Source organism: Schistocerca piceifrons, chromosome 4 (assembly GCF_021461385.2).
Source record: "Schistocerca piceifrons isolate TAMUIC-IGC-003096 chromosome 4, iqSchPice1.1, whole genome shotgun sequence".
NCBI lineage: Eukaryota > Metazoa > Arthropoda > Insecta > Orthoptera > Acrididae > Schistocerca > Schistocerca piceifrons.
Window position 1 is genome coordinate 90459205 of NC_060141.1, and position 26579 is coordinate 90485783.

Here is a 26579-nt window from a genome sequence, read left to right on the forward strand (position 1 = left end):
GGTTGCATTGTATGTAAAAATCAGCTGTGGGCTATGTAGGGTAATGGAAAAGGGTGCCCAAGGGCCTTCAAAATTGGAAAATCTGTGAAAATAAAACTATCAGCTTGGTGAAATATTACTTCTGCATGACAACGTCATTCATTACCCAATATAGACAGTTTGTTTACCTCAGTCTTCTTAACTAATGCGTTTTAATGGCACATATCACATTAGTTGTGAGATGTAACTGGTCAGTGATCGCTAGACACGTACAGAGAGGCTAGTATGATCCGCGGCATTCCCTATTACTACAGAAATCGTACCAACCCAGTAGTCTTTCACTTTCGAGGAAAAATAACAGTCTTAGCAAGGACAATATCCTCCTCATCTTCAGTTCATTAAAGGTGAAAGTTGCCTCCTGTATTTGCCAGTTTCTGAGTATTACGTTTATTGCTTGTCTTCTACTCTTTGCTGTCATATCTGTATGATTATATCTGTATCATATCTGTATGATTATATGATAGCGGAACAAACACTGGTAGCAGTTACTTCTGTAAAATATCTGGGAGTATGCGTGCAGAACGATTTGAAGTGGAATGATCATATAAAATTAATTGTTGGTAAGGCGGGTACCAGGTTGAGATTCATTGGGAGAGTCCTTAGAAAATGTAGTCCATCAACAAAGGAGGTGGCTTACAAAACACTCGTTCGACCTATACTTGAGTATTGCTCATCAGTGTGGGATCCGTACCAGATCGGGTTGACGGAGGAGATAGAGAAGATCCAAAGAAGAGCGGCGCGTTTCGTCACAGGGTTATTTGGTAACCGTGATAGCGTTACGGAGATGTTTAGCAAACTCGAGTGGCAGACTCTGCAAGAGAGGCGCTCTGCATCGCGGTGTAGCTAGCTCGCCAGGTTTCGAGAGGGTGCGTTTCTGGATGACGTATCGAATATATTGCTTCCCCCTACTTATACATCCCGAGGAGATCACGAATGTAAAGTTAGAGAGATTAGAGCGCGCACGGAGGCTTTCAGACAGTCGTTCTTCCCGCGAACCATACGCGACTGGAACAGGAAAGGGAGGTAATGACAGTGGCACGTAAAGTGCCCTCCGCCACACACCGTTGGGTGGCATGCGGAGTATAAATGTAGATGTAGATGTAGATGTGCCCACTGATCGACTTACGTATGTTCACTGTTGCGTCTGCTACGCCAGTTTCTCTGTCTAAAGTCATTGGCGTTGGCCAATGAGAAACGACGACGCTGAGACACTCCACATGGCTTGTGAATTTTTGAACGTACTTTCTTATTCATGTCTGTTTGTTCGAGACTGTTATTGAATGAAGAAGGTGTGCTTTGGCTGTGTGTGATTTGGTGTGGTGATGAACGTGGCTGCATTGCATTATGTTGAGGAAGAGAGAGAGAGAGAGAGAGAGGTATGTATGAAAGAGTTACGCGTTTGTATTATTGAAGTTATAACCAAAATTATGTACAGCTTTTCTCCATGTATGTACTGTAGAACTCAAGGTAATATTTTATGCAACTAAATACTTGATGAGTCATATTGGAATAGGGAGTTTCTTACGCACTGATGTCAAATGAACAGCAGAGCGAAGTTTGTGGTTACGATTAATGTGGGGCGGATATCGCTCTGTTTACATACTGTATTTGATTTGTGGTCGAATATAGCAAGCCAATGTTCCATTCAGGAAAACGTTTTTGCCTCTTATGTCTTTCTCAAATTTACGTTATGAAGAAGGCCTTTGTTTATGCCGAAGGTACCACGTGAGTGATATAACATTAATCTTACTCCTGTTTGTAAAACATCTGTATTCTTGGGATCCAACAATAACTGCAAGGTTAAAGAGAATATAATAGCTTTACTTACGTTTCATTCCCTCCTCAGTTTAATTAAATGAGATATATCCGTGTGATGGCGGCACTGAGCAATCATGATGCATTGCACCAATGCCTCATGCAGAACTGATGAAGGAAATGATGTGGTACCTTTAATTTAATCAACAGTTCAATCAAAGCTACTACTGCTCCCATATCAGTTTCCAGGTAGTAAAGAATTCTTTCGTTTTAGTAAATTATTTTCGGGTCACGGAACGTGTCTGACTCTAGAACTTCTGGATAGCACTGCTTCGTCAGTCTGATAATATATTTTGTGATATAGTTACATTACCAGCTCGTAACCAACAAGTGTTGCAAATTCCTGGTTGAATTCACGATTTTGGTATACGCGGATGAGCCGAAACATTACGACCACCTGCTTAATAGCTTGTATGTGCTTCTTTGGAACGGAATACATCACTGAGTGAGGGATACGACAGCTTGTTGGTAGGTTTGTAGTGGTATGTGGCATTAGATGTCTACACACAGGTCATGTAATTCGCGTAAATAACGGGCAGCTGATCTACTTACAAGATGATGGCGCCCGAAAACTACTGAGTTGTGTTCCATAGGATTTACATCAGGCGAATGTGGTCGCCGAGACATCAAAGTGAGTTCACTATAATGCTCCTCAAACCACTGTAGCGCATTCCGGCTCCGAGATACGGACAGTTATACAGCTGAAAGATGAAATCGCCGTCGGGAAAGACATCAAGCATGAAGGGATGCAGGTGGTTCGCATCTGTCAGTGTGTCTTAGATTACTACCACAGATCTTATGCAAGCGAAGAAAAATGTCTCCCTTAGTATAATACTGTTCCCACCAGCCTGCATCGGTGGAACTCTGTACGTCTCGAGCCGCCATTCACCTCTATGACGGCGTTTGTGGAGACGACTATCGATCTAGCGTGGCAAAAATGTGATTCACTCGAAAAGCCGACACGTTTCCGCTAATTGTGTGTGTATAGTGGTTTTGTTTAGGAACTTTAGTAGTCTTCAACCGGTGTTCTTGGTGTTTTCTGGTGAAATAATTTCAGAAGAACCTTTTGGGAACTGTTTTCAGTTTCGTTACTGTGTCATTAGGCGTTTGACTCTCTTTCTGTATTATGCTTTTGTTATATTCTCATTTGTTGTTGATTAATACTGTTAATAATACCAGTTACTTCCCTTGTATAGTAGTAAGTCAGTGATCATTGCAGTCAGGTTTTTAACATCTTCTTATTGTAGTAGCGGAACTTAGATAAGTAGTTTTCTCGTTTCAATAAGTGTAAAATTTTACCATGAGTGAGAAGTGTGGGCTTTGCCGTAGGTTAGTGAGTAGCGGATTGCGGTGTGAGACTTGTTCGAAGTATTTTCACTGGGGGGAATGCAGTGGGGAAGCCAGTGGGCATTCTGGTGAAACCCTCTCCTGGAACTGCAGGTTATGTAGCAAGAGTAAGTTGATAGAGGAGCAGGAGCGTAAGATCTGTGCCCTTCAGGTGCAGTTGAAAAACGCACAGGAGGATCTAGATAGGATGAGGAGGGAGAAGGGGGGTGGGGAATGGGAGCTGGCTGTTGGCAAGAGATCTGCTAGGAGAAGAAGATTTTCAGATAGTTTTACTATTGGTGTTTGCAATAGATATGACCAACTGTCAGAGTCTAGTGGAGAGGAATCTCTAATAGCTGTAGATGTAGGAAGTACGCAGCAGACAGCAGTTGCGGTGGCTAGGACAGTTGCAAAGTCGAAGAGAAACAAGAAGGTTCAGCTGTTAGGTAGTTCTCATGGTAGAGGTGTAGGCCAGCAGTTGCAGGAAGTATTGGGGAGTGAGTACCAGGTCACCAGCATTGTGAAGCCTAATGCAGGATTGGCTCAGGTGACTGTTAACATAGGGGGGTTATGTAGGGATTTTACTAAAGAGGATCAGGTAGTGATTGTGGGTGGAGCTGGTAATAGTATTGATAGGGATGGGGAGTATGACATAGATGGTGACCTGGAAAAGATAGCCACTCAGACTGGCAACACGAATGTGCATTTCGTAGAACTGTTTCAGCGTCACGATCGGCCTCATCTTAATACAGCCGTCAGGCGTGATAACATGAGACTTGGGGGTGCGCTGATGACAGAAAGCATGAGTCACATTTCAGTGGTGTCGGTGGAGTCTATCAGCAGGACGGATTTCACTAGACATGGCCTGCACCTCAACTGGTATGGGAAGGGTAGGTTGGCAAAGCTTGTAGGTGGCAGCATATGCAGTAGTTGGTGTTAGAGCTGTAACTTTTTTAGATTGAAGTCAGCTGATAGGTATTCCTGCTTAAGGGAAGTCTCTCTTACAAAGGAACCACTTTTGACAAAGCTTAGGTATCCGAGTAATGAGGGAATTAGTAAATTTCATCAAAATATACAAGGTATTAGAGATAAAGTTAGTGAACTGCTTATAGATGTTGACTCTGAAATTGTTGGTATATCTGAACATTTCTTAAATAAGGAGATAATTCGGAGGCTTCCTTTACCAGGATACAGGTTGGCTGGCAGCTTTTCTAGGAGCTCTTTGCGGTGTGGGGGAGTAGTCATGTATGTGAAAAACGGCATCCCATTTGAGTCAATTGATGTTTCAAAGTACTGCACTGAAAAGGTGTTTGAATGTTGTGCAGGTGTGGTTAAATTTAATGGAGCTAAACTTCTAACTGTTGTTATTTATAGATCCCCAGACTCCGACTTCACAACATTTTTGCTAAAGCTAGAGGAGGTTCTTGGTTCACTTCATAGGAAATACAAAAAGTTAGTTATATGTGGTGACTTCAACATTAATTGTATAAGTCACTGTGCAAGGAAAAGATGCTGGTAGACCTCCTTAATTCATATAATCTTAAGCAAACTGTATTCTTTCCAACGAGAGTGCAAGGGAACAGTAGAACAACCATAGACAACATTTTTGTTCATTCCTCATTACTAGAAGGGCATTCTGTTAGCAAAATGGTGAATGGCCTTTCAGATCATGATGCACAAACTTTAAGTCTAAAAGATTTTTGTGCTGCAAGACATGTTAAATATAGTTATCAACTGTTTAGGAAAGCTGATCCAGTTGCTGTAGAGACCTTTGTAAACCTTATCAAGGAACAAGAGTGGCAAGATGTTTATAGCGCTGATACAGTAGATGATAAATATAATGCTTTTCTCAAGACTTTTCTCGTGCTCTTTCAAAGTTGCTTTCCGTTAGAACGTTCAAAACAGGGTACTAGCACAAACAGGCAGCCTGGGTGGCTGACTAGAGGGATAAGAATATCTTGTAGAACAAAGTGGCAATTAAATCAAAACGTTAGAAACAGGCAAAATCTAATTGCAGCAGCCCATTACAAACAGTATTGTAAGGTGCTTAAAAATGTTATCAGGAAGGCAAAAAGTATGTGGTATGCAGATAGAATAGCTAAGTCTCAGGATAAAATTAAAACCATATGGTCAGTCGTAAAGGAAGTGGCTGGTCTGCAGAGACAGGTCGAGGATATAGAATCAGTGCGTAGTGGGAATGTCCGTGTTACTGATAAGTCGCATATATGTACAGTATTTAATAATCACTTTCTGAATATACCAGGTGAACTAAATAGAAACCTAGTCCCAACAGGGGATCATATAGTGCTCGTAGAAAAAAGTGTTCCGAGACTGTTACCTGAAACGCTCCTCCATGATACTGACAAGAGGGAGATTGCGTTAATAATTAAATCACTAAAGAGCAAGAACTCTCATGGATATGACGGGGTATCTAGCAGAATACTGAAGTATTGTTCTATGTATGTTAGCCCAGTACTTACCCATATCTGTAACTTTTCCTTTAGGGGTGGTCGGTTTCCTGACCAATTAAGGTACTCGGTGGTGAAGCCACTTTATAAAAAGGCAGACAGGAATAATGTTGACAATTATAGACCTATTTATATGCCATCGGTGTTTGCTAAAGTTATCGAGAAGGTTGTATATACAAGGTTACTGGAGCATTTAAATTCACATAATTTGCTGTCAAATGTACAGTTTGGTTTTAGAAATGGTTTAACAACTGAAAATGCTATATTCTCTTTTCTCTGTGAGGTTTTGGACGGATTAAATAAAAGGTTGCGAACGCTAGGTGTTTTCTTTGATTTAACGAAGGCTTTTGACTGTGTTGACCACAAAATATTCCTGCAGAAGTTGGACCATTATGGAGTAAGGGGAGTAGCTTACAATTGGTTCGTCTCTTACTTTAAGAACAGAAAGCAGAAGGTAATTCTCCACAATATTGAGAGTGGTAGTGATGTTCAGTCGCAATGGGGCGCTGTTAAGTGGGGCGTTCCCCAAGGGTCGGTGCTGGGGCCACTGCTGTTTGTTATTTATGTAAATGATATGCCTTGTAGTATTACAGGTGATTAAAAAATATTTCTGTTTTCTGATGACACCAGCTTGGTAGTGAAGAATCTTGTGTGTAATATTGAAACAGTATCAAATATTGTAGTTCATGAAATAAGTTTGTGGCTTGTGGAAAATAATTTGATGCTAAATCACAGTAAGACTCAGTTTTTACAGTTTCTAACTCACAATTCAACAAGAACCGAATTTTGATCACACAGAATGGGCATATTATAAGCGAGACGGAACAGTTCAAGTTCCTAGGCGTTCGGATTGGTAGTAAGCTGTTGTGGAAAGCCCACGTCCAGGATCTTGTTCAGAAACTAAATGCTGCTTTATTTACCATTGGAACAGTATCTGAAATAAGTGACAGCTCAACACGAAAAGTAGTCTACTTCGCATATTTTCACACACTTATGTCGTATGGTATTATTTTTTGGGGTAATTCTTCTGATTCAAAAAGGGTATTTTTGGCTCAAAAACGGGCTGTTCGAGCTATATGTGGTGCAAGCTCGAGAACCTCTTGTCGACCCCTATTCAATAGTCTGGGAATTCTGACATTGCCCTCACAGTATATATTTTCTTTAATGTCGTTTGCTGTTTGCAATATTAGCCTATTCCCAAGAGTTAGCAGCTTTCACTCAGTTAATACTAGGCAGAAATCAAATCTGCATGTGGAATGCACTTCCTTTTGTGCAGAAAGGAGTGCAGTATTCTGCTGCATCCATTTTCAATAAGCTACCACAAGAACTCAAAAATCTTAGCAGTAGCCCAAACTCTTTTAAGTCTAAACTGAAGAGTTTCCTCATGGCTCACTCCTTCTATTCTGTCGAGGAGCTCCTGAAAGAGCTAAAAAATTAAGCAAATTCCAGTGTTACATTGTTGATTTTCTTTATTTAAACTTAAGACTTATCGCCTGAATATGTTTTTTATATTTCATTTTATCTGTTTCTACTACCGTGTTATAATTCCTTGTATTGACTCGTTCCATAACCAAGGAGACTTCTCCTTAATTTGGTCCCACGGAACAATAAATAAATAAATAAATAAACAGTCGAATACTGATGGTCCCGTGCACACTGAAATTGTAATTGACGATATCGTTGGATCAACATGTGAACTCGTAGGGGTGGTCTTCTGTGGAGCTACATGTTCAACAATGTCCCATGAACGATGTGCTTCGAGACACTTGTGCGTGCACCAGCCTTGTGCTCTTTCGGCAGAGATGCCACGGATCACCATCTATCCTGCTTTAGAGGGCGGACAGCTTCACTGTCCTTCTGCCTCTTTCCATAGACGCTTACGACGGTAGAAGGTGAATAGTCGACCAGCTTCGCCGTTTTCGAAACACTCGTTCACAGACTGTGCATAATAATAATCTGCCATTTGTCAAAGTCGCTTATCTCAACGGATTTCCCCGTGTGCAGTCCATATCTTCGCTAGGGTGATCCCCCGTCCGCGTCTGCTTCGCTTACGAACTTTTGTTACCGCGTGACGTGTCTGCAACGCCACCAGGCGGCCTTCAGCGTCGCCGTGGGAAATGGTCATAATGTTGTGGCTAATCAGTGTATGTCCTGCTCATTAAGTGAGTTGTAGGTGTTCTTGTGGGATGCAAACTTAATTTCAGTAAAGATAAAATTGATCAATGGTCCATAATAAATCATACCAGATGCCAAAGAACATCCGTTGTGCGAAGCATGCATGTCTGTGGCGAACCATACCTGGTGGCGCTCAGGTAGCGTAATAAATTTATTTTCTTTGGGGCTTTATTCCCTTTATAAAGAGGGTGTCTGTAATTAGTGCAATTTGAAGCGGGACTTCTGCGTCCATACTATTGGTAAAGGCTTTTGCGTTACTCAGTTATTCACAGATACCAGAGGAATGGAGAAAATTTGTTTGTTCGAGTATTACTCCCACGAAATAACTGGAAGAAAATTGCCATCTGTCAAGTGGTTTTCTTTTACGGTCTGCGAGAGTGTAAATTAATTATTGTTGTAGTGTCACACTAGCTAAGTGGGAAGTGATGATTTATTGTTGTTAAAAAGCACGAGAAAGCTGAGGAACTGTGCACCGAACGTATAAGCTTATATCAACAATGGAGTCAACTATAAAAACATGCGCGAAGGTCGTCGGACGTTCACAAGCGAAAAGAAACAGATTTCATTGAAAAACTCGATGAGATTGTTATCATAGCACATGCTGATGTTCTAAATATCATTACTGCTGGAGAAGATAAATAGGTTTTGACCAACCAGTGGTTTATGAATGGAATAGGTTTCCAGTTACTTGAGAAAGAGAGAAGACCATTTTAACGAGCATAGACAGCTGAGAAAAGGCAAGAGCAAAGAGAATATTCATATTCGAAGGAACATTGCATCGTAATCCTGAACAAAAGAGGCACTGCAATATCGTATTTATACGCCATCACCGGGCAAGTGGCCTTTAGTTAAAATGTCTCCCATGTACGAGAATATTCGTAATGAATATACGAGTGCAGGTTGTAGACACATGGTTGACGACATGGAAATTTGGATCTGGCCGTAGTGCGTGCTCAGATGGCCTAAACGTGAAGCGATCGCCCGCTATAAACGGGAAATTATGTACAAATTTTCATTGTTTTCATTCCAGTATACAGCTGATGGTTGTCTATACTCGTAACTGCGAATACATTTCCTGCGTTTCATAATGGCTGTAGTCGCCGCTGTACCTGTCCCTTCGGCCAAGTATGCATGTCCGAAGGAACTTTGCGTCGTAATTCCGAATAAAGCGAGTACTGCAATATCGTAATCACTACGTGTTATACATTAAAGCCTGCTGTCGCGTTTTTCTGTCTGCATGTGAAGGCTAATCTTGGGAGCTGCTATAGGGATTTTGATATTGTTTTAACTAACACACATATCGAAGATGTAGGTTTGTGTATATAATCTATTACCGCTACGCCAGACATGTCGTCCGGCCGTGGATACTTAAGCCACCCGTGCAAAGCCAGTACCAGTCGCTAGTATAATATAATGTAATGCACACTTCATGGTACGAAGCAGTGAATGGTCAGCGTGACGGACTGCCGTCCTAAGGGGGCCGGGTTCGATTCCCGGCTGGGTCGGGGATTTTCTCTGATCAGGGACTGGGTGTTGTGTTGTCATCATCATCATCATTTCATCCCCATCCGGCGCGCAGGTCGCCCAGTGTGACGTCGAATGTAATAAGACCTGCACCAAGGCGGCTGGACCTGCCCCGTAAGCGGCCTCCCGGCCAATGACGCCGAACGCTCATTCCCATTTTCCATGGTACTAAGCACAAGTGGAAAGCTACCGAACATCGTCACGTATTTTCTTACACGTCTTTATTTATCGACGTCCAGGCAACTGGCTCCGTTTGCATGACCTTCACATCGTATTTGCGATGTCAGGCTTAACTAATTGCATTCAAAGGAGCAAACCGATAGTGTAAGTTAGTGACTTCAATTAGAAAAGAGCAGCTAAAGTTTTTCGCAATTCGCTTGCCTATTACGCGGGATGAACTGGCTGCCATCCCACCGTATGAACCCGTCCGCCTTATGACTTTGTATTATTTGTGTTCCCGACGAGTGTTTAAATCTCAGAATATGTCTATTCAAAGTTCTCCTGTTTTATAGTTTCGGAAACAGCAAGTATCTTCCGCAGTAACGCTTTAGACGTCTGTGTCGCATCGTGCCAGTCTGGTCTGTTTAGCGGCAATTACATCAGTGCTGTTAGGAGCTCTGCTCCCGTTAACTGGCAGCAACGTCACTGCTGAGTGTGTGCGATGTAGGATGACATCTACACAAGTGGCGGTAAGGGTTCGTTCGTTGGTTCGTTCGTGCAGTGTATTACCAACAAAATTCGTTCCTTCCTTCTTTCTTGTAGTGTAACACCGACAAAATAATCTTCCTTGAAGAAATACGGCAACCAGGCTCTTTTTGTACAGCTTTGTTCATGTCAAGACGTATTTCTCGCTGTCACTAGTGCATCAGTGAACGTAAAAGTGTTTGTGGTACGCATACGAAGGTGAGAAAGAGCCACAAGTTACAGAAAGCAGATAGTCTCAGCAGTGAAAATGCATAGGATAAAAATGTTATACAGACGAAACTATAAATGTGTTATGCCAGTTGTAGAAGGACGAAAGCCCTTTTTTGGCAAAAATAAAGCTAAAAAAAAAGCGCTCAGGCGCTGGAATTCTTCTAGTAATTCAGTCGACATGGAAAAATTAACTCTGTCAAAATTCTTTTTCTTTGGTAATAATCAAAAGGAAGTAAAAGTGTGCAGTAGATCACTTTAGTTCCTCAGATGCTTTGTGATCAAGGGACCGTTTAGACATAGAAGTTTATTCACAGATTTTTTCATTGCTGTTGCCATGTCGTACAGTTTGGATCTCTATAGTTGCTGAGCCATCCTGGGAGAAGTTCTTGAACTATGGCAAAGGCTTTGGGCTACTTTCAATAGTGCTAGAATGGTGTGATCATTATTATTGAACATCAGACACTTACAACCGCGCCGGCCGTGGTGGCAGAGCGGTTATAGGCGCTTCAGCCCGGAACCGCGCTGCTGCTACGGTCGCAGGTTCGAACCCTGCCTCGGGCATGGGTGTGTGTGATGTTCTTAGGTTAGTTAGGTGTAAGTAGTTCTAAGTTCTAGGGGACTGATGACCTAAGATGTTAAGTCCCATAGTGCTCAGAGCCATTTGAACCATTTGAACTTACAACCGCTCTAAGTATGTTATCTCACCCGGCATAAGCCATATACCTTGTGTACCTGCACAGGACAGGAAAAAGTAAACCTGCAGTACGCGCCCGTGGAGCTGATTCATGAACACATGGACATGTCCCCTTTTCGAATGTCCTACCCTCTCACAAGCTGCGACGGAGGAGAGGCATCGGAAGTGAACGCGAGACATAATTTACTTGATACTCGTACGTGCGTTCCGAGTTCGTAGCGCCCGTACCGTTGGCCAGACTGTTTACTTCGCAGGTATGCTTCTGGCAGTGGCCTCTTTGGTTTGTTCGGCCATCGTGGAGTTGAGACTGGAGTCTGCAGAGGGAGCTGATGGAAAGCCAGTTTGTGATCAACACGGAAGGGACATTGGAGTGCTGGCGGCACGGGCGCGTGTTTGAGGGTGCATTAGGCCTTGGCTGAGCTTCGCGGGCAACGGTGCGCCCGGGTGGTGGTGGTGACTCTGGAATGGCTAATGGCTGTTCCAACGCCTCACCGGAGCTGCACGTTGCACGGCGCAACTGGGTTTCGATGTGGCAGTGTGTGTCGTCTCACGGAACTGCTTGCAGCATTGAGCCCGGCGAGCTGCTCTGGTGGCCACTACACTTCGCGGTGAGCTGCTCCATTTGACTGTTCCTGTTTGGAAGTTGTTCTTCAATTTTCGCCATTAGTGGTTACTGTCAGAGATCCCCTACCCGCAGTGTACTGTGTTCCTACACCACGGCGGCGTAGTTGTTAATTGATTTGGTTTGGTTGTGACGGTCTTCTCAGCTCCCTCCAGCGTGTCACATTCTACCGAACTTCCAGCTTGCTTGGTATTGTAATTTGCAACTTCTGTCACCGACATGATGGGGGATCTTCAAGGTAAAGTGCTCGCCGTTTCTGAGTGGGTCAGTGTAATCTTAGTGTATTTTGAGTTCTGAAAAACTGTTATCTGCCTTTAAGGACTGCTCTGTGCAACCACACTATTTTCAATTGTATACATTCGTTTAAAGGTGTAAGTCTCCCTTGAAAGCTGTTTAAGCTTGCCAAGTTGTTCTTAAATTCACATTTAGAGGTGCCGCAAGATGTTTTTTATTCTATTTTAATCCACTCTTTAAAGATGGTTGAGAGCAATTTTTATCCTGATTTTGGATAGCATTTTTGCACACCTTTTAAAGGAGGGTCAGTGTAAACTATACTCTTTGTAATCATTAGTTTAAGTGAAACCTTAATGTTCCTCTTGTGCTCGTGTTTTTGGTTGTGTTAGAGTTAAGTATAAATCTCGATCAGTTGCGACCAACTAACTCGCTAATTAGCAGAACAGCCTGTATGAATTCTTGTTTAGCCTGTTCGGATTGAGTCAACGTACTTTTGTAACATCGCTGATATTACTCCACTCGTAGTCCGCAGCGCGTGGTCGTGCGGTAGCGTTCTCGCTACCCGCGCCCGGGTTCCCGGGTTCGATTCCCGGCGGGGTCAGGGATTTTCTCTGCCTCGTGATGACTGGGTGTTGTGTGATGTCCTTAGGTTAGTTAGGTTTAAGTAGTTCTAAGTTCTGGGGGACTGATGACCATAGATGTTAAGTCCCATAGTGCTCAGAGCCATTTGAACCCATTTGAACTCCACTCGTAGCCCGGCGCCGAGGTCAATTAAGGGGACCGACACATGATCAACATGTCATATGTTGTTCTTAATATGGCGAGGAAGTTACCATCCATCTAAATTTCGAGTGAAGTTATGAATGTATGTGCATGTAATTTTCAAGCATCTGAACTTTTCCCAATTTATTGTACTGAAAATTATTAGATAAATTCTTTTTTAATCATGCTCTGTTTAAACACTGGATTGGAATCTATTCTGCTATTCAGATTACTTAGCCTGCCTGTAATATATTTTGCTTAATTGTTTCCAGTAAATTCTGCTTCAATTAAATCTGTGTTTAAACATTGGATTTGAAGCTGTTTGCTATTTATATTGCTGAGTCTGCTTGTTGTAAAATTAAATTTTGCTTCATTGTTTCAAGTTAAATCTTTGCTTTAGCTAAAGTATCTCTAAACTTTTGTTCTGGATCCCCCTTGTACTACTCAGTCACATGACTGAGCTTGTCTGTTAAACTGTATGTTGCTTAATTGTTCTATGGATGCTGCAGTGTATTGTGTACCGGCAAATAAAAACAAAAAAAAATGTATTTTCGCTATATCCTCGACTTGGATCTGGTTCCACTCCAGTAGCCCGTGTCCCGCTATACTACCATATCACAACTTAATAATTGATCCTGAGCATGTGCAGTTATAAATAAACTCGCAAATTAAGTCCTCATCTTCCCGTCCAGTTAGAATAAACAGCACAGAGAAACTAGAATCAATGTAACATAAACGACTCAGTGAACCTTTGGGATGTATAAGGTTGATGAATGGACCTGGACCGAGAAGTCTGTCGGGAATTGAATTAATACCGAAATAGATATAGAAGTGTCACTGTGGTACAGGGAAAGAGTCTTTGGTAGAACGCCCTGGGTTCTTCGTACAATCCCAGGCAATGCCTTTACTTTGTATAAAGTCATTAGCAATGGCGGTCGAAGACTTCTGGTATGAGGAACCACCATCGTGCTGCCAACGGTCTTGTCAAGAATGTGGAAGAGCGTAGAGAGGTTCGGGGTGCCCTTGGGGAGGGAAGCTGTCCCTAAAAGCTGGAAAAATGAGCAATGATCGATGACCTGAGGATACAATAGGTAATGGAAACCAATGTATTAAAGACACATAGTTTGTATCTATAGGGCATGGGGCTTGTAAATGAAAAAAGAAATGTCGTGATGATCTCTCCATTGGCAAAAGATGGAGTACTCCCCCGTTCGGATCTGCGGGAAGGGACTGTCAGAGGGACGAGGAGGCCATGAGAAATAGAATAAATAACTAACGAAAGAGTAACGTTCTACGAGTCGAAGCGTGGAATGTCAAAAGTTTTACTGTGATAAGCAACCTACAAAATCAGAAAAGGGTATGCAAAAGCTCAGTCTAGATGTAGTGGGGATCGGTGAAGTGAAACAGGAAGAAAAGTAATTCTAGTCAGAGAAATGTAATGTTGCATCAACAGCAGCAAAAGTGATGTAACGGGAGTAGGATTAATCTTGAATTGGAAGGCAAGGCAGAGAGTGAGTTACGTTGAACGTTTCAATGATGGGATTATTCTTATCAGAATCGACAGCAAACCTGCGTGAACAATACTAGTTCAAGTATACATGCCGATGTCCAAGCAAAAGATGAAAAGATACAGAAATTTTGTGGGGATATTGGGAACGGGAGATGAAAATCTAATGTTCATGGGAGTTGGAACGCTGTTGTAGGAGAGGGAATAGAAGGAGTTACGGGAGACTATGGACTCAGCAGCTGAAATGTGGCAGACGACAGAATCGAGTTCTTAGAATTAATTTTATCCAGTACAGGTAACAGTGAATAGTCTTGGAAGGCGTTTGCATTGGCGTAAATACCTTTGATACAGTGTATTCGTGCTGCTACGACAGTCACTTGTTAGCTTTGAAGATCAGCAGTCGCCTATTAGCCCGCTAGTGTGGTGCATCTCCAGGTAGGAACTGCGACGTAAATCCTGACGGGAAGGGCGAACTTTGACTGCCTCCGTTTAATCTGAATGTTGTGCGGTATATTGTGCTTTCGAAAGCGTCTTGATCACAGCACTTACATTAATCCATTACTGTGACGACTGCCCGTGTCGACGTTCACATAGGACAAATGCTTTCTCTTGTGATTTCACGATCAGCGCATTCAACGGAGTCCGTTGTGGATTTTGGAGAGGTTATTGTCTTCATCAAACATTTAAGCTGTGCTGTTGTGATTATAAATTACCTGGCCTTTCAGATAACGGAGAATCAGGTTTCTTTTCACGGTATATTTTGTAGTCATATTTGTTGTGGAAACGTTGGATTCACGTTTTCAATTGTTTTAGTATACGTGATATTGATCCAATTCTAATGTAGTTATCTTGGGTTTCAAGGGGACGTATCTCAATTGATGCTGGACCATCTTGTCAGACAATGCTACAGAAATTAATAATAGTATTTGATATGTTTCTTTTCTCTGTCATATCCGGTGGGGGAGGAAACCCTGTGGTCTGTTGAATTGTGTTTCTCCATGGAGTATAGTATTCTATGTGTGGACTTTGATTATTATACTGCATCAGAGCACAGCTGGAATTTCTACGACTTTACTATACTCCTCAGTGACCATTTTTCAACGAATCTTTCTACTTGTTCCATACCTTCACATGTGTTCATTCAAGAACTAAGTTCTCGAAACGAATCGCATTCATTTTAACTGTGTTTAAAGCTGTGTTGAAGTAGTCTGAACTGAGCCACGCTCTCAATTATATAAGACAAGAATTTTCAGCTATATAGGCATATATATGTTGCTAGGGAACTCCGAGACACGTGCCGATGTAGACGGAGTCATCGAGATAATTTCTGCTACCGCACAAACTAAGGGTTTTGTTTTCCGGATTATTGGGTAGTAAAAGGGTATTCTACCCGGTGGTTATAATTAAACTTTCCCTATTTAACACGTTGTAACTCGGAAACTAACTACCGTACGAATACCAAACTTGGTAGCATTAATGTCTGGAGTATGGGCTGCATAATTTCCATGCGTCACAGCACCACCGTCCAGCTCCAACTATGGCTAGCAGATTCCATGTTTCGTTATCGTGATCCATAGTCTCACGCACCTGACCAGTCGCAGTGCACTTCTTGAAGTGTCAACATGAGCTTGGACAAAAGGAGCAGGGCATTATTGGTGAAGCTCTGTTATCGAAACAACAGTAATGCTGCAGCTGCACTTCGAGAATATCGCCGACTGAAAGGATTACGGAGGGGCCCTCTTTCTCCACCTGCTGTGCGGAGCATGAAAAAGAAGTTCGAATCAACTGGAGAACTGGGCGTCGCTCCGGAAGAAGGCTAACGACCGGTTGCACCACAGGTAGTTGATGAAATCGCTGTTGCTGTGGCAGACGACGATGCGCGCAATTCCCGATCGTCAGGCAGTGCGCATTCTGTGTCACGATAGTTGAACATCCTGTGGTCCACTGTACGGAAGGTGCTTCAGATCATTCTCAAATGGTATCCGTACAACGTCCACATCGTACAGCAGCTTGCACCACAGAAAGCACAACGACGTGTTGACTTCGCTCTCCGTTTTCTCGCAAGGATTGAAGTAGACGAGGGTTGGCCCTGGACTGTCCAATGGACAGACGGAGGTCATTTTTCTCTGACGGGTAAGATGAACATACACAATTGCCGAGTGTGGGGATCTTCACCTCCAATCGCTGCGCACGAAGTTCCTCTGTATGGTGAACGTGTCACCGTATGATGTGGCTTCACGGCTACTTTCATCATTGGCCCATTCTCTTTTGAACAGGTTGGCGCTCAAGGCCCAAAGACGTGCAGTGTGACTGCGTTACTGCGATATGCTTCGTCAGTATGTCATAACCCCCCCTACAGGAAAGAAACGCATTGAGTTGAACAGTTTTCATGCAAGATGGGGCCCCGCTGCATATACCTCGTGAAGTTCACCTGCTTCTCCGAAACACATTAGGAAGCCATAGAATTATCAGCCGATCTTTACCAAATATTTGGCCGGCACGGTCACCTGATCTCACTGCCTGTGATTTCTGGTTTTGGGGCTACCTGAAGGACAGGGTTTACGAGGGGGACATTCATGTATGTGCTGATTTGAAGCGCGGTAAGGTAGCCAGCAAATCTACGGACATGGTTCGTTGTGCTGTGGAGTATGCAATCCTGCGCTTTCAGACTCTTCTGGACACTGATAGGCGCCATATTGAGCCACGTTTGTAGCAGTAATGATACCGGTACATAATGGTATGATGTACCGTAGCAGAAGATTAAAAGTGCTTCATTTGAATTGATTCTGCATTATTTTTCTTTCCCATGTCATTGACACTAATGCTCCCAAGTTTGGTCCTCGTACGGTAATTACACTCCTGGAAATTGAAATAAGAACACCGTGAATTCATAGTCCCAGGAAGGGGAAACTTTATTGACACATTCCTGGGGTCAGATACATCACATGATCACACTGACAGAACCAAAGGCACATAGACACAGGCAACAGAGCATGCACAATGTCGGCACTAGTACAGTGTATATCCACCTTTCGCAGCAATGCAGGCTGCTATTCTCCCATGGAGACGATCGTAGAGATGCTGGATGTAGTCCTGTGGAACGGCTTGCCATGCCATTTCCACCTGGCACCTCAGTTGGACCAGCGTTCGTGCTGGACGTGCAGACCGCGTGAGACGACGCTTCATCCAGTCCCAAACATGCTCAATGGGGGACAGATCCGGAGATCTTGCTGGCCAGGGTGGTTGACTTACACCTTCTAGAGCACGTTGGGTGGCACGGGATACATGCGGACGTGCATTGTCCTGTTGGAACAGCAAGTTCCCTTGCCGGTCTAGGAATGGTAGAACGATGGGTTCGATGACGGTTTGGATGTACCGTGCACTATTCAGTGTCCCCTCGACGATCACCAGTGGTGTACGGCCAGTGTAGGAGATCGCTCCCCACACCATGATGCCGGGTGTTGGCCCTGTGTGCCTCGGTCGTATGCAGTCCTGATTGTGGCGCTCACCTGCACGGCGCCAAACACGCATACGACCATCATTGGCACCAAGGCAGAAGCGACTCTCATCGCTGAAGACGATACGTCTCCATTCGTCTCTCCATTCATGCCTGTCGCGACACCACTGGAGGCGGGCTGCACGATGTTGGGGCGTGAGCGGAAGACGGCCTAACGGTGTGCGGGACCGTAGCCCAGCTTCATGGAGACGGTTGCGAATGGTCCTCGCCGACACCCCAGGAGCAACAGTGTCCCTAATTTGCTGGGAAGTGGCGGTGCGGTCCCCTACGGCACTGCGTAGGATCCTACGGTCTTGGCGTGCATCCGTGCGTCGCTGCGGTCCGGTCCCAGGTCGACGGGCACGTGCACCTTCCGCCGACCACTGGCGACAACATCGATGTACTGTGGAGACCTCACACCCCACGTGTTGAGCAATTCGGCGGTACGTCCACCCGGCCTCCCGCATGCCCACTATACGCCCTCGCTCAAAGTCCGTCAACTGCACATACGGTTCACGTCCACGCTGTCGCGGCATGCTACCAGTGTTAAAGACTGCGATGGAGCTCCGTATGCCACGGCAAACTGGCTGACACTGACGGCGGCGGTGCACAAATGCTGCGCAGCTAGCGCCATTCGACGGCCAACACCGCGGTTCCTGGTGTGTCCGCTGTGCCGTGCGTGTGATCATTGCTTGTACAGCCCTCTCGCAGTGTCCGGAGCAAGTATGGTGGGTCTGACACACCGGTGTCAATGTGTTCTTTTTTCCATTTCCAGGAGTGTAGTTTCCGTGTTATAACGCGTGAAATAGGGAAAGTTTAATTATAACCACCCGGTATGTATGGTATTGTTTGGCCGTGAGTCCCTTTCTGGGGAGTTCGGTTGCCTGGTGCAAGTGTCTGTGACACCAGTCTCGCGAGTTGTAGGTCGATAATGATGAAATGATGATGAGAACAATACAGACACTCACACACACACACACACACACACACACACACACACACACACACACACACACATTCCCAAGCGGAGAAAATCACCTACCTAGCTGGGAATCGAACCTGGGGCCCCGTGTTCGAGAGTCAGTGGGGCTAACCACAAGACCACGAGGTGCTGACTGTTGAGTGGGGAATGGCATGTATGACAAAATCATTTGTGTTGCACAGATTGTACCTATGAGACACGATATCCTTCGATATCTATACATACACAGTCTGTACATGCATGAGGTGTACAATGACGATACTAATTTCAGTTTTGCCTTTGTGAAACATGGTTACCCCCTTTCTTCTGTTATGTGTATGACAGTCCTTCCCACTCTGAAACTTAAGTAATTACAATCAGATTGCGCTTACTTGCGTGTCGGTCAGATTTAATATAAAAGGGTAACATGATGGTCTAAAATCAGGGTCGTAATTTAATGTAAATTCGCAGGCTAAAGTTCAGTGATGGAGGAGAGGCTTTCAAAATGGCTTACCCTTCCAATATTCTTCTCTGTTAACTTTCTGATTAACTGTAAGTACTTTTGTCCTACTTAACTGGATTTTTTGATTATTTTATGCACAATTCTTTTCGTAGTATTTTCAGTGGGTGTTCTGGTAGTATAATTTTTCTTGATGTTTTTCAGAAGTAACCTTGATTGTTTGTGAAAATTCTATAACATGCAAGTTTCAATTTTTCTATAATTTGCTTCTGGAAACTTGTGAGATTAATACATACAGTAACGAACATCACTGGGTACTGGACTAGTTACTTTCTGCAGAGGTGACAGTTCATAGGTGCTCATATATGAGTTGATCACTGGATGCACTTGCTCAGCCGGCAGGGGTGGCCAAGCGGTTCTAGGCGCTACAGTCTGGAACCGCGCGACCGCTGCGGTCGCAGGTTCGAACCCTGCCTCGGCCATGGATGTGTGTGATGTCCCCAGGTTAGTTAGGTTTAAGTAGTTCTAAGTTCTAGGGGACTGATGACCTCAGTAGTGAAGTCCCATAGTGCTCAGAGTCATTTGAACCAACTTGACCAGAAATTACATGAGGTCGCTTATGACTCTAATATGTGACACGCTTTCATGTGTTGCAGTTCTGAGATCGCTGATAATTCAGTTAAACTGAGAAATTTTGATACGCAGAGCTGCGTGGTAGACTGAGTTTGTCACATTAAAAAAGTATGGTTTTTGATAACGTACATTTTTTTTTGAAAAGGAGGAGACGTTATTTGTGAGTGCATGTAGTGAAACCTTTGAGAGATGTCAATATGCTAACATGCCTGTAACTCTCTCATGTGGAATACGGTGTTGATTTTTTGATACTGCAGAAATTAATAGCTACATGCAATATATTAATGAGTTGCTGAGGAGATGCAACTGTTGTGCCCGGCAATGGATGTAGTGTGGAAATTGTGGTAATTATCTTCAGTAATAACTGTAGTACATGTGAGTACTGTGAGCCATTACAAATTCATTATCTAGGTACTGAATTAGTTCAGCAGAGCTTAACTTTGACATTGAGCCTATAGGTCTGTATAGACTGGTTTTGTGTACTGCCACATTGATTATCGTATTGTGACACTTTTCTACGGTCAGTTGATGTTTTGTGAAGAGATCAGATGAAATGGAGAGACTGGTATATTTGCTCAGTACTTGCTAACACTGAATATATTGAGAGCAAAAGCTTTCATCTGTGTTTACAAATTTGTTTGGATGTATTTCGTTACAGGCGTGGTTTGTTGTCACAGATTCAGTTGTTGCTTCTAGCTTGAAAGTGTTATGAGTGTAATTTCGTCGTTCGGTGAATTATTCAAGTAAAGTATTACATATTCTGTGAATGAAATGGTGTGTGTAGTTGAGAATTGCATCTGTACTGTTTGTTTGAGAACACTCGTGAAATATTTCGTGAACAATTCGCAAATCCAGGATTGCTGCCAAAGTAGTATAAAAGCCAAAATTATAAAAACATAAAATAATAATAACCAAAATCAAACAACAAGTGAAAATATAATTCAGAAGTTGATAAAAATGACGTCTCTAACTCTAAGAGTAACCTTAAATTTTCAGTTCTAATTCGAGAACGGGTTGCAAACCTTTTGGGGACAATTACTGCTAGCCCGAAAATGTCATGCAGGTGGCTTTAGCAATAGAGAGGTTTTAAAGGTAAATCTTGTCATTCTGTGCATGAGTACTTTCACTTGAAACCTAATCTCGTTTCAAATGTTCGAGCATTAAGTGCAGCTGACATAGAAAACTCGGTTAAGCATTGAGAGTAGCTGTTTAAAAAGGTTGTGGATGGCGAAGATGACTGGAAACTGTATTTTATGAGTAATGAAGCATGGTTTCACGTTTCTGACCATACGAACAGCCTGACTAATCTCTACTGGCGTACCGAAAGCCATCAGATTCTTCATCAAATTGTTCTTCACAATTAAAAAAATATTCGATTTGTTATACGATTATCGACCGGATGTTATTTGAAACTGCAACCAGTACAGACGTTTATTTCGAGCTCTGTTCTCAGTTAAACGATTTGGAAAGGCAGTAATACTTTTTACAGCAGGATGGAGATATGTACCATACGCCTCGTTAACCAGTCTCATATCCACGGAGCTTTCACAGAAGAACGCGCAATACCCAAGTTCTGTGGCCGCCTCGTACGTCGGTCATGCTTGCTTGTGATTGTACCTATAGCGATAGTTAAAAGGAAAAGTATACAGAAGTCATTCTAAAAATATACTCCAAATGAAGGAAAACGTAAGCCGAAGTGTTGGAACAACCAATGCTACAGTTTCGCGTAAGGTTAGTTTGAATGTGATTTCACAAGCACAGAAAATCCATTTGGTCCTGGGTCACCGATTTCAAAAAATGTTTTATGATTCTAAATAGAATTGTTTTCCAGCGACTAAATTATGTACTGTAGGATGCAGTGCAGCTTGTGTCTTTGACATACTTGCACTTTGATTTGGATCTACTTGCCTGTTTGATGCTATCTGCAATGAAAACGAAGTACACACAGCAGAATCCTAACTGTGTGATGCACAGGAACACGTCCACGATCCACCTGAAACGAACAAGAGCAACTAAATGAAAAGCTTTTCCGGGGCTCGGTGAAAGCGACTGGCCCGTTGCCCCTTACCGTACAGACTACCCACATAACGTATTAGCGCCGCGGACAGCCGGTTAAGGCGTAGTGAGAAACCAGCTGCGGTCACATTATGCATGTGTATTGTGATATGATTCTCACCAATGTACCACTCTGTTCATTAAATATCGGTAGCAATCATCTCATCGACACTAGATTGGCTGTTCCTGATAGAAAACTTGTTATCTCTTTGAACTAAATATTAATGTATTAAAATATGGTCCAGGTGTAAAATTACATATCCTTTCGACTACTACATAGTACGGCTTCCTATTTCTTTGAATAATGACAATTTTGCGAATATTTTCCAACTTTTATGGGCAACAGCTGATATGAGCAATCCAATTTGTTTTAAATCAAAGCACTGCGCTTCTTGCAGCCAGACACTTTTTAGAAACAGTCTATTGTTGCAAAAGAACTATTTGTCTAAACTGGAGGTCAAAATACCTCGATTCACACAATTAGTTTCCCACATGAAACCCTAATTTAATTAATATGAATGAATTAAAATATCAATATGGCAACATTCATTGCTTTTCAGTCACGATGACTAGAAAAAATCTGATTTCAGAGCCAGAATCCACCGATCGAATGTTATCCTTTGCTATCCATGATTGAAACATACCACTAGATATGTATTTTGATAGTACTGTAATTTTTTTCAGATTTTAGGAATAAGTAATCCTGGCGTCCAGCGGGTTCAGCCTATACCTTACAAATAAGAGCTACGTGCTTAAACCGGTACGCAATGAGACACATCCATTTTCATTATCATCCGCTTAACCATACAGTAAATTCACTTTCAGCCTAAATTCTCGTTACTCAGAACGTCAGCTGAATCAAAAATCACGCCAACATTAAGACATAGCTTTAACAGTGACGTCATGACCCACTGATTAGGAAGAAGGTAGGTAATCTGAAATGAGGAGTGTGTCAGTCTAGGTACACTGTTTACGTGTGTGTCCGTCACTAAGTTACGTGAGACTAGTCAAGTGTTGGCAAAACTATTTTCAGCCGTCTTGAGGTTTCAGTCGGTGACTGTGTTAGAATGTTACCAGTTTTCCAAGGTATAAATAAACATATCATGAGTCAAAGTTTTCCCTTTTATTTACTCGTTAACATCACGGCAAAGAAATCACCTCAGAATCGGCAGATTCTGGCAAAGCCGTGAGGGATTAAGGAATAAGTATGATATCCACAAAAGTCATGGATTTTCGATTTATGTGTTACGTTAAGGCTCAGATTACATGCTAATAAGTAGCTCCACGGTATTGAGTGGTTTTTGACTGATGTCGATTTGAGAAGCAACTGACATGTAAAAAAATTCTCTATTTCTCATAACGCCACCAGAGACGATATTTTTCTCTCGAAAGTGTTGTATTTAATCATTTGATAACTTTATCAAACTTGTTAATATATCATTAATTTCTTTTTAAAAGGCGTATTAATATAATGCTTGTCGCAATTTAATCAGAATCGTTAATAGTTTTCCATATGTAGTGCCCCACGGGTAACAGATATTTATCGAAAATCACATTATACCATCATTGGATCTCGAGCAATGCGAGCATCAATGTCGCGATACGATAAACCGCAATCGCGATAGGCTACAATCCGACCTTTATCTAGGTCGGAAACGTGATGGAACGTATTTCTCCTCCTTACACAAGGCATCACAACAACGTTTCACCAGGCAACGCCGGTCAACTGACGTTTGTGTATGAGAAATCGGTTGGAAACTTTCGTCATGTCAGCACGTTGTAGGTGTCGTCACCGGCGCCAACCTTGTGTGAATGCTCTGAAAAGCTAATCATTTGCATATCACAGCATCTCCTTCCTGTCGGTTAAATTTCGCGTCTGTAGCACGTTATCTTCGTGGTGTAGCAACTGTAATGGCCAGTAGTGTACTTACACTTGTCACTGTTGTTCAGGAAGAATGGAATAAAATTCTCTAGCAAACCACACATGACCTCTATTTTCCCAGTCCGAGAGGACTGGAAGTTGTTTTGAATGCCAATGGTTTTCCTACAACGTATTAGGCATGGTAGTTTGTTGTGTTATGTCGGTGGCTGGTCGGAACGTGTCGGTATACTGACAGCCACGGTCCAAGTATAGCTCGCGGCCAGCATGGCGCCTGCTCTGTTGAGACAATGGCCAGCAGCGGTGTACTGCGCAACTCGGCGCGTTCCGCCAGACGACGATCTGGGTCGGTCACAATCAGCTGGTTCCCCTTCAGGCGCCGCGGTCGCTCCCGTGACAGGGGGCCAAGATATCTTACGCTGTAGCGGTCTAATGGCTTGTTTGAAATCGAGAAGCCTGCCGAGATGAAAATATTGTGCAGGCAACATTTTGAAAAGAAAAAGCACAAAACGAGAAATGTAGTCAAAGAGCCAGTTGATGTGGTTCTGTGTTTAAGGCAACTGAAGACTTCGTACAAGATGACCTAGACAAACTTTCTAGTTGGCGTGATGAATGGCTCGTGGACCTTAACGTTGAAAAATGTAAGTTATTGCGGTTGAGTGGGAAAAACAAACCCGTAATGTTGGGATACAGCATTAGTAGTGCCCTGCTTGACACAGCCATGTCGTTTAAATAGCTGGACCTAAAGTAGCGAAGCGATATGAAATGCTACGAGTTTGTGAGGATTGTGGTAGGGAAGGCGAATGGTCGACTTCTGTGTATTGGGAGCATTTTAGGAAAGTGCTGTTCATCTGTAAAGAAGACAGCATATAGGACGTTAGAGCCACCTATTCTTGAGTACTGCTCCAGTGTTTGGGATCCGCACCAGGTCGATCTGAAAGAAGATATCGAAGCAGTTCGGAGGCGAGGTAATAGATTTGTTACCGGTAGGTTGGATCAGCATGAAAGTGTTATAGATATGCTTCAGGAGCTCAGTTGGGAATCCCTAGAGGAATGTACCTATATGGATAGGGTGTCTGTTCTTTCGGACATGTCCGAAAGAATAGACACAATATCCATATAAGTATAAAGTTCTGGCGATACCGGCCATGACCTTCTTCTTCTGTGCGAGTGCACACATATTCCCCGAACTCTTACGGGACTTCGAAGAATGTCTCCCATGAGTAATGAGTGTGTTGGCGTGGGACACTACGAATGTAGTGTGTGGACATACAAGGTGAGAATGTGAGTCCCGCGGGAGGCGTGCGTGGGATAGTCCCTGCAGTCGCACTATCATCTGTGCCCTCGGTGGCTCAGCTGGATAGAGCGTCTGCCACGTAAGCAGGAGATCCCGGGTTCGAGTCCCGGTCAGGGCACACATTTTCACCTGTCCCCGTTGATCTCTATCAACGCCCGTGCGCAGCTGACGGTATTAATATAATTCTAATTCCCTAGAGGAAAGAAGACATTCATTAACCAATTAATTAAAATGGTCGCTTTCGCTATGGGCAAATGTGGCACCTCGTGCCAGTCTGTAAAAACTACACTAATCAATTATCTGCCAACGATGTTAATTACCGAGTTCGGCAGGGAACCGTTCACTCCTTGATATGTGATCTTTTGTCAGCAGACATAAGTTGTTTAGTATGCGTTGGTGAAGAGTTCACTCCTGCATTCTCAGTATAGCCCAGAAAACACAAGGAGTACTGTCTCGAAAGAGGAAACTATTTACTTCGGAATATGAATCCAATATCACTACCCCGGAAAATGTTGAAGTAACTCACAAAACACGGTTACCTCCTCTTGATTAGATACGATGCACAATAAATACTCAAGTTTGATAACTGTTGTTGTCGTGTACAGATTACCTGTAACTTCTACTTCTGACTGTGAGGCCATAGGGACTGATATCTGTCAGGGGTTTAATGCGGCATATATCTGTCACTGTCGCTTATTCTGCAAATGCGGGACGAGTAAAATTTATGTGTGTAACAGTGCCAACATTGGTCGAAGAGGGATTTTTTTGAAGTACGTGCTCACTCAAAACAGTAATTCAAGTGGTCTTTATAATCAACAAGATTTTTATGATATTATACAAGAGATAGCTGAAGTATTGTTTTGATAACTCTTTAAGGTGGATTATCAACAAAAGTAAAATTACACATGTTGCGTAACACGCAGATCTTTGCTTACTATAGCTGCTCGAATCTTTAAAACCACTTACGCGCGGCGGGCACACACACGCACACCTACACACACACACACACACACACACACACACACACACACACACACACAAATAAGTCTGTTATACACATAATTTGCCAGCGTTGGCAGCCTACTTATAAGGTCACTGCGTATGTTATCTGTTGGTTTACAATCTCTACATATGGCTGTAGTTTATGAAAACTGAAGCAGGTTATGTGCAAAGGATTTGGAAATGCAACTGCAAGGTATATGTACTAGTATTTGCTTGTGTAAACCATGCACCCTTAGGGCTAAGTTGGGATTCATAGATTAAATCGACTCTTTATCTACACTGCCTGCTCCCCTGTTATTCATTTCAGTTACAATGAAGTAAATAAAAAAATACGCATTATTGATGGAAAAGAAACATGCAGTACAGAAAGGTTGACGTGATGTTGTGTCTGTTGCTTGACCTTGTAAGTAGGCTGCCAACAGTGGAAAATTATGCATAATACACTATAAGAAACTTATTTGTGTGTGTGTGTTTGTGTGTGTGTGTGTGTGTGTGTGTGTGTGTGTGTGTGTGTGTGTGTGTGTGCCCGCGCGGAAGTTATTTTAAAGATTCGGACAGCTATAGTATATACAGACTGAGTGTTACGTAACATGTGATAGTATTGGTTTTGTTGATAATTTATTTCTGTACAGGATTGTTAGCAGGGAGTCTCTTAGCAATCTGTTTGCGAACCAAAAATGGACAATAGGAATATTAGTTTACAAAGCCTTCATAT

General features: G+C 42.9%; 1 protein-coding gene and 1 non-coding gene across 2 annotated transcripts in view; one reads left to right on the top strand and one right to left on the bottom strand.

Moving 5' to 3' along the window:
* LOC124795344 (proton-coupled amino acid transporter 1) overlaps window positions 1-26579 on the bottom strand; it is a 257315-nt gene that overhangs the window by 37170 nt on the left and 193566 nt on the right. The window contains exon 6 of the mRNA XM_047259332.1: window positions 21540-21624. Coding sequence (XP_047115288.1) covers window positions 21540-21624 — 85 coding nt within the window. The remainder of the gene's footprint in view (window positions 1-21539; window positions 21625-26579) is intronic.
* Trnat-cgu lies at window positions 24906-24980 on the top strand. The gene has a single exon. It is a non-coding gene; the product is annotated as a tRNA-Thr (tRNA).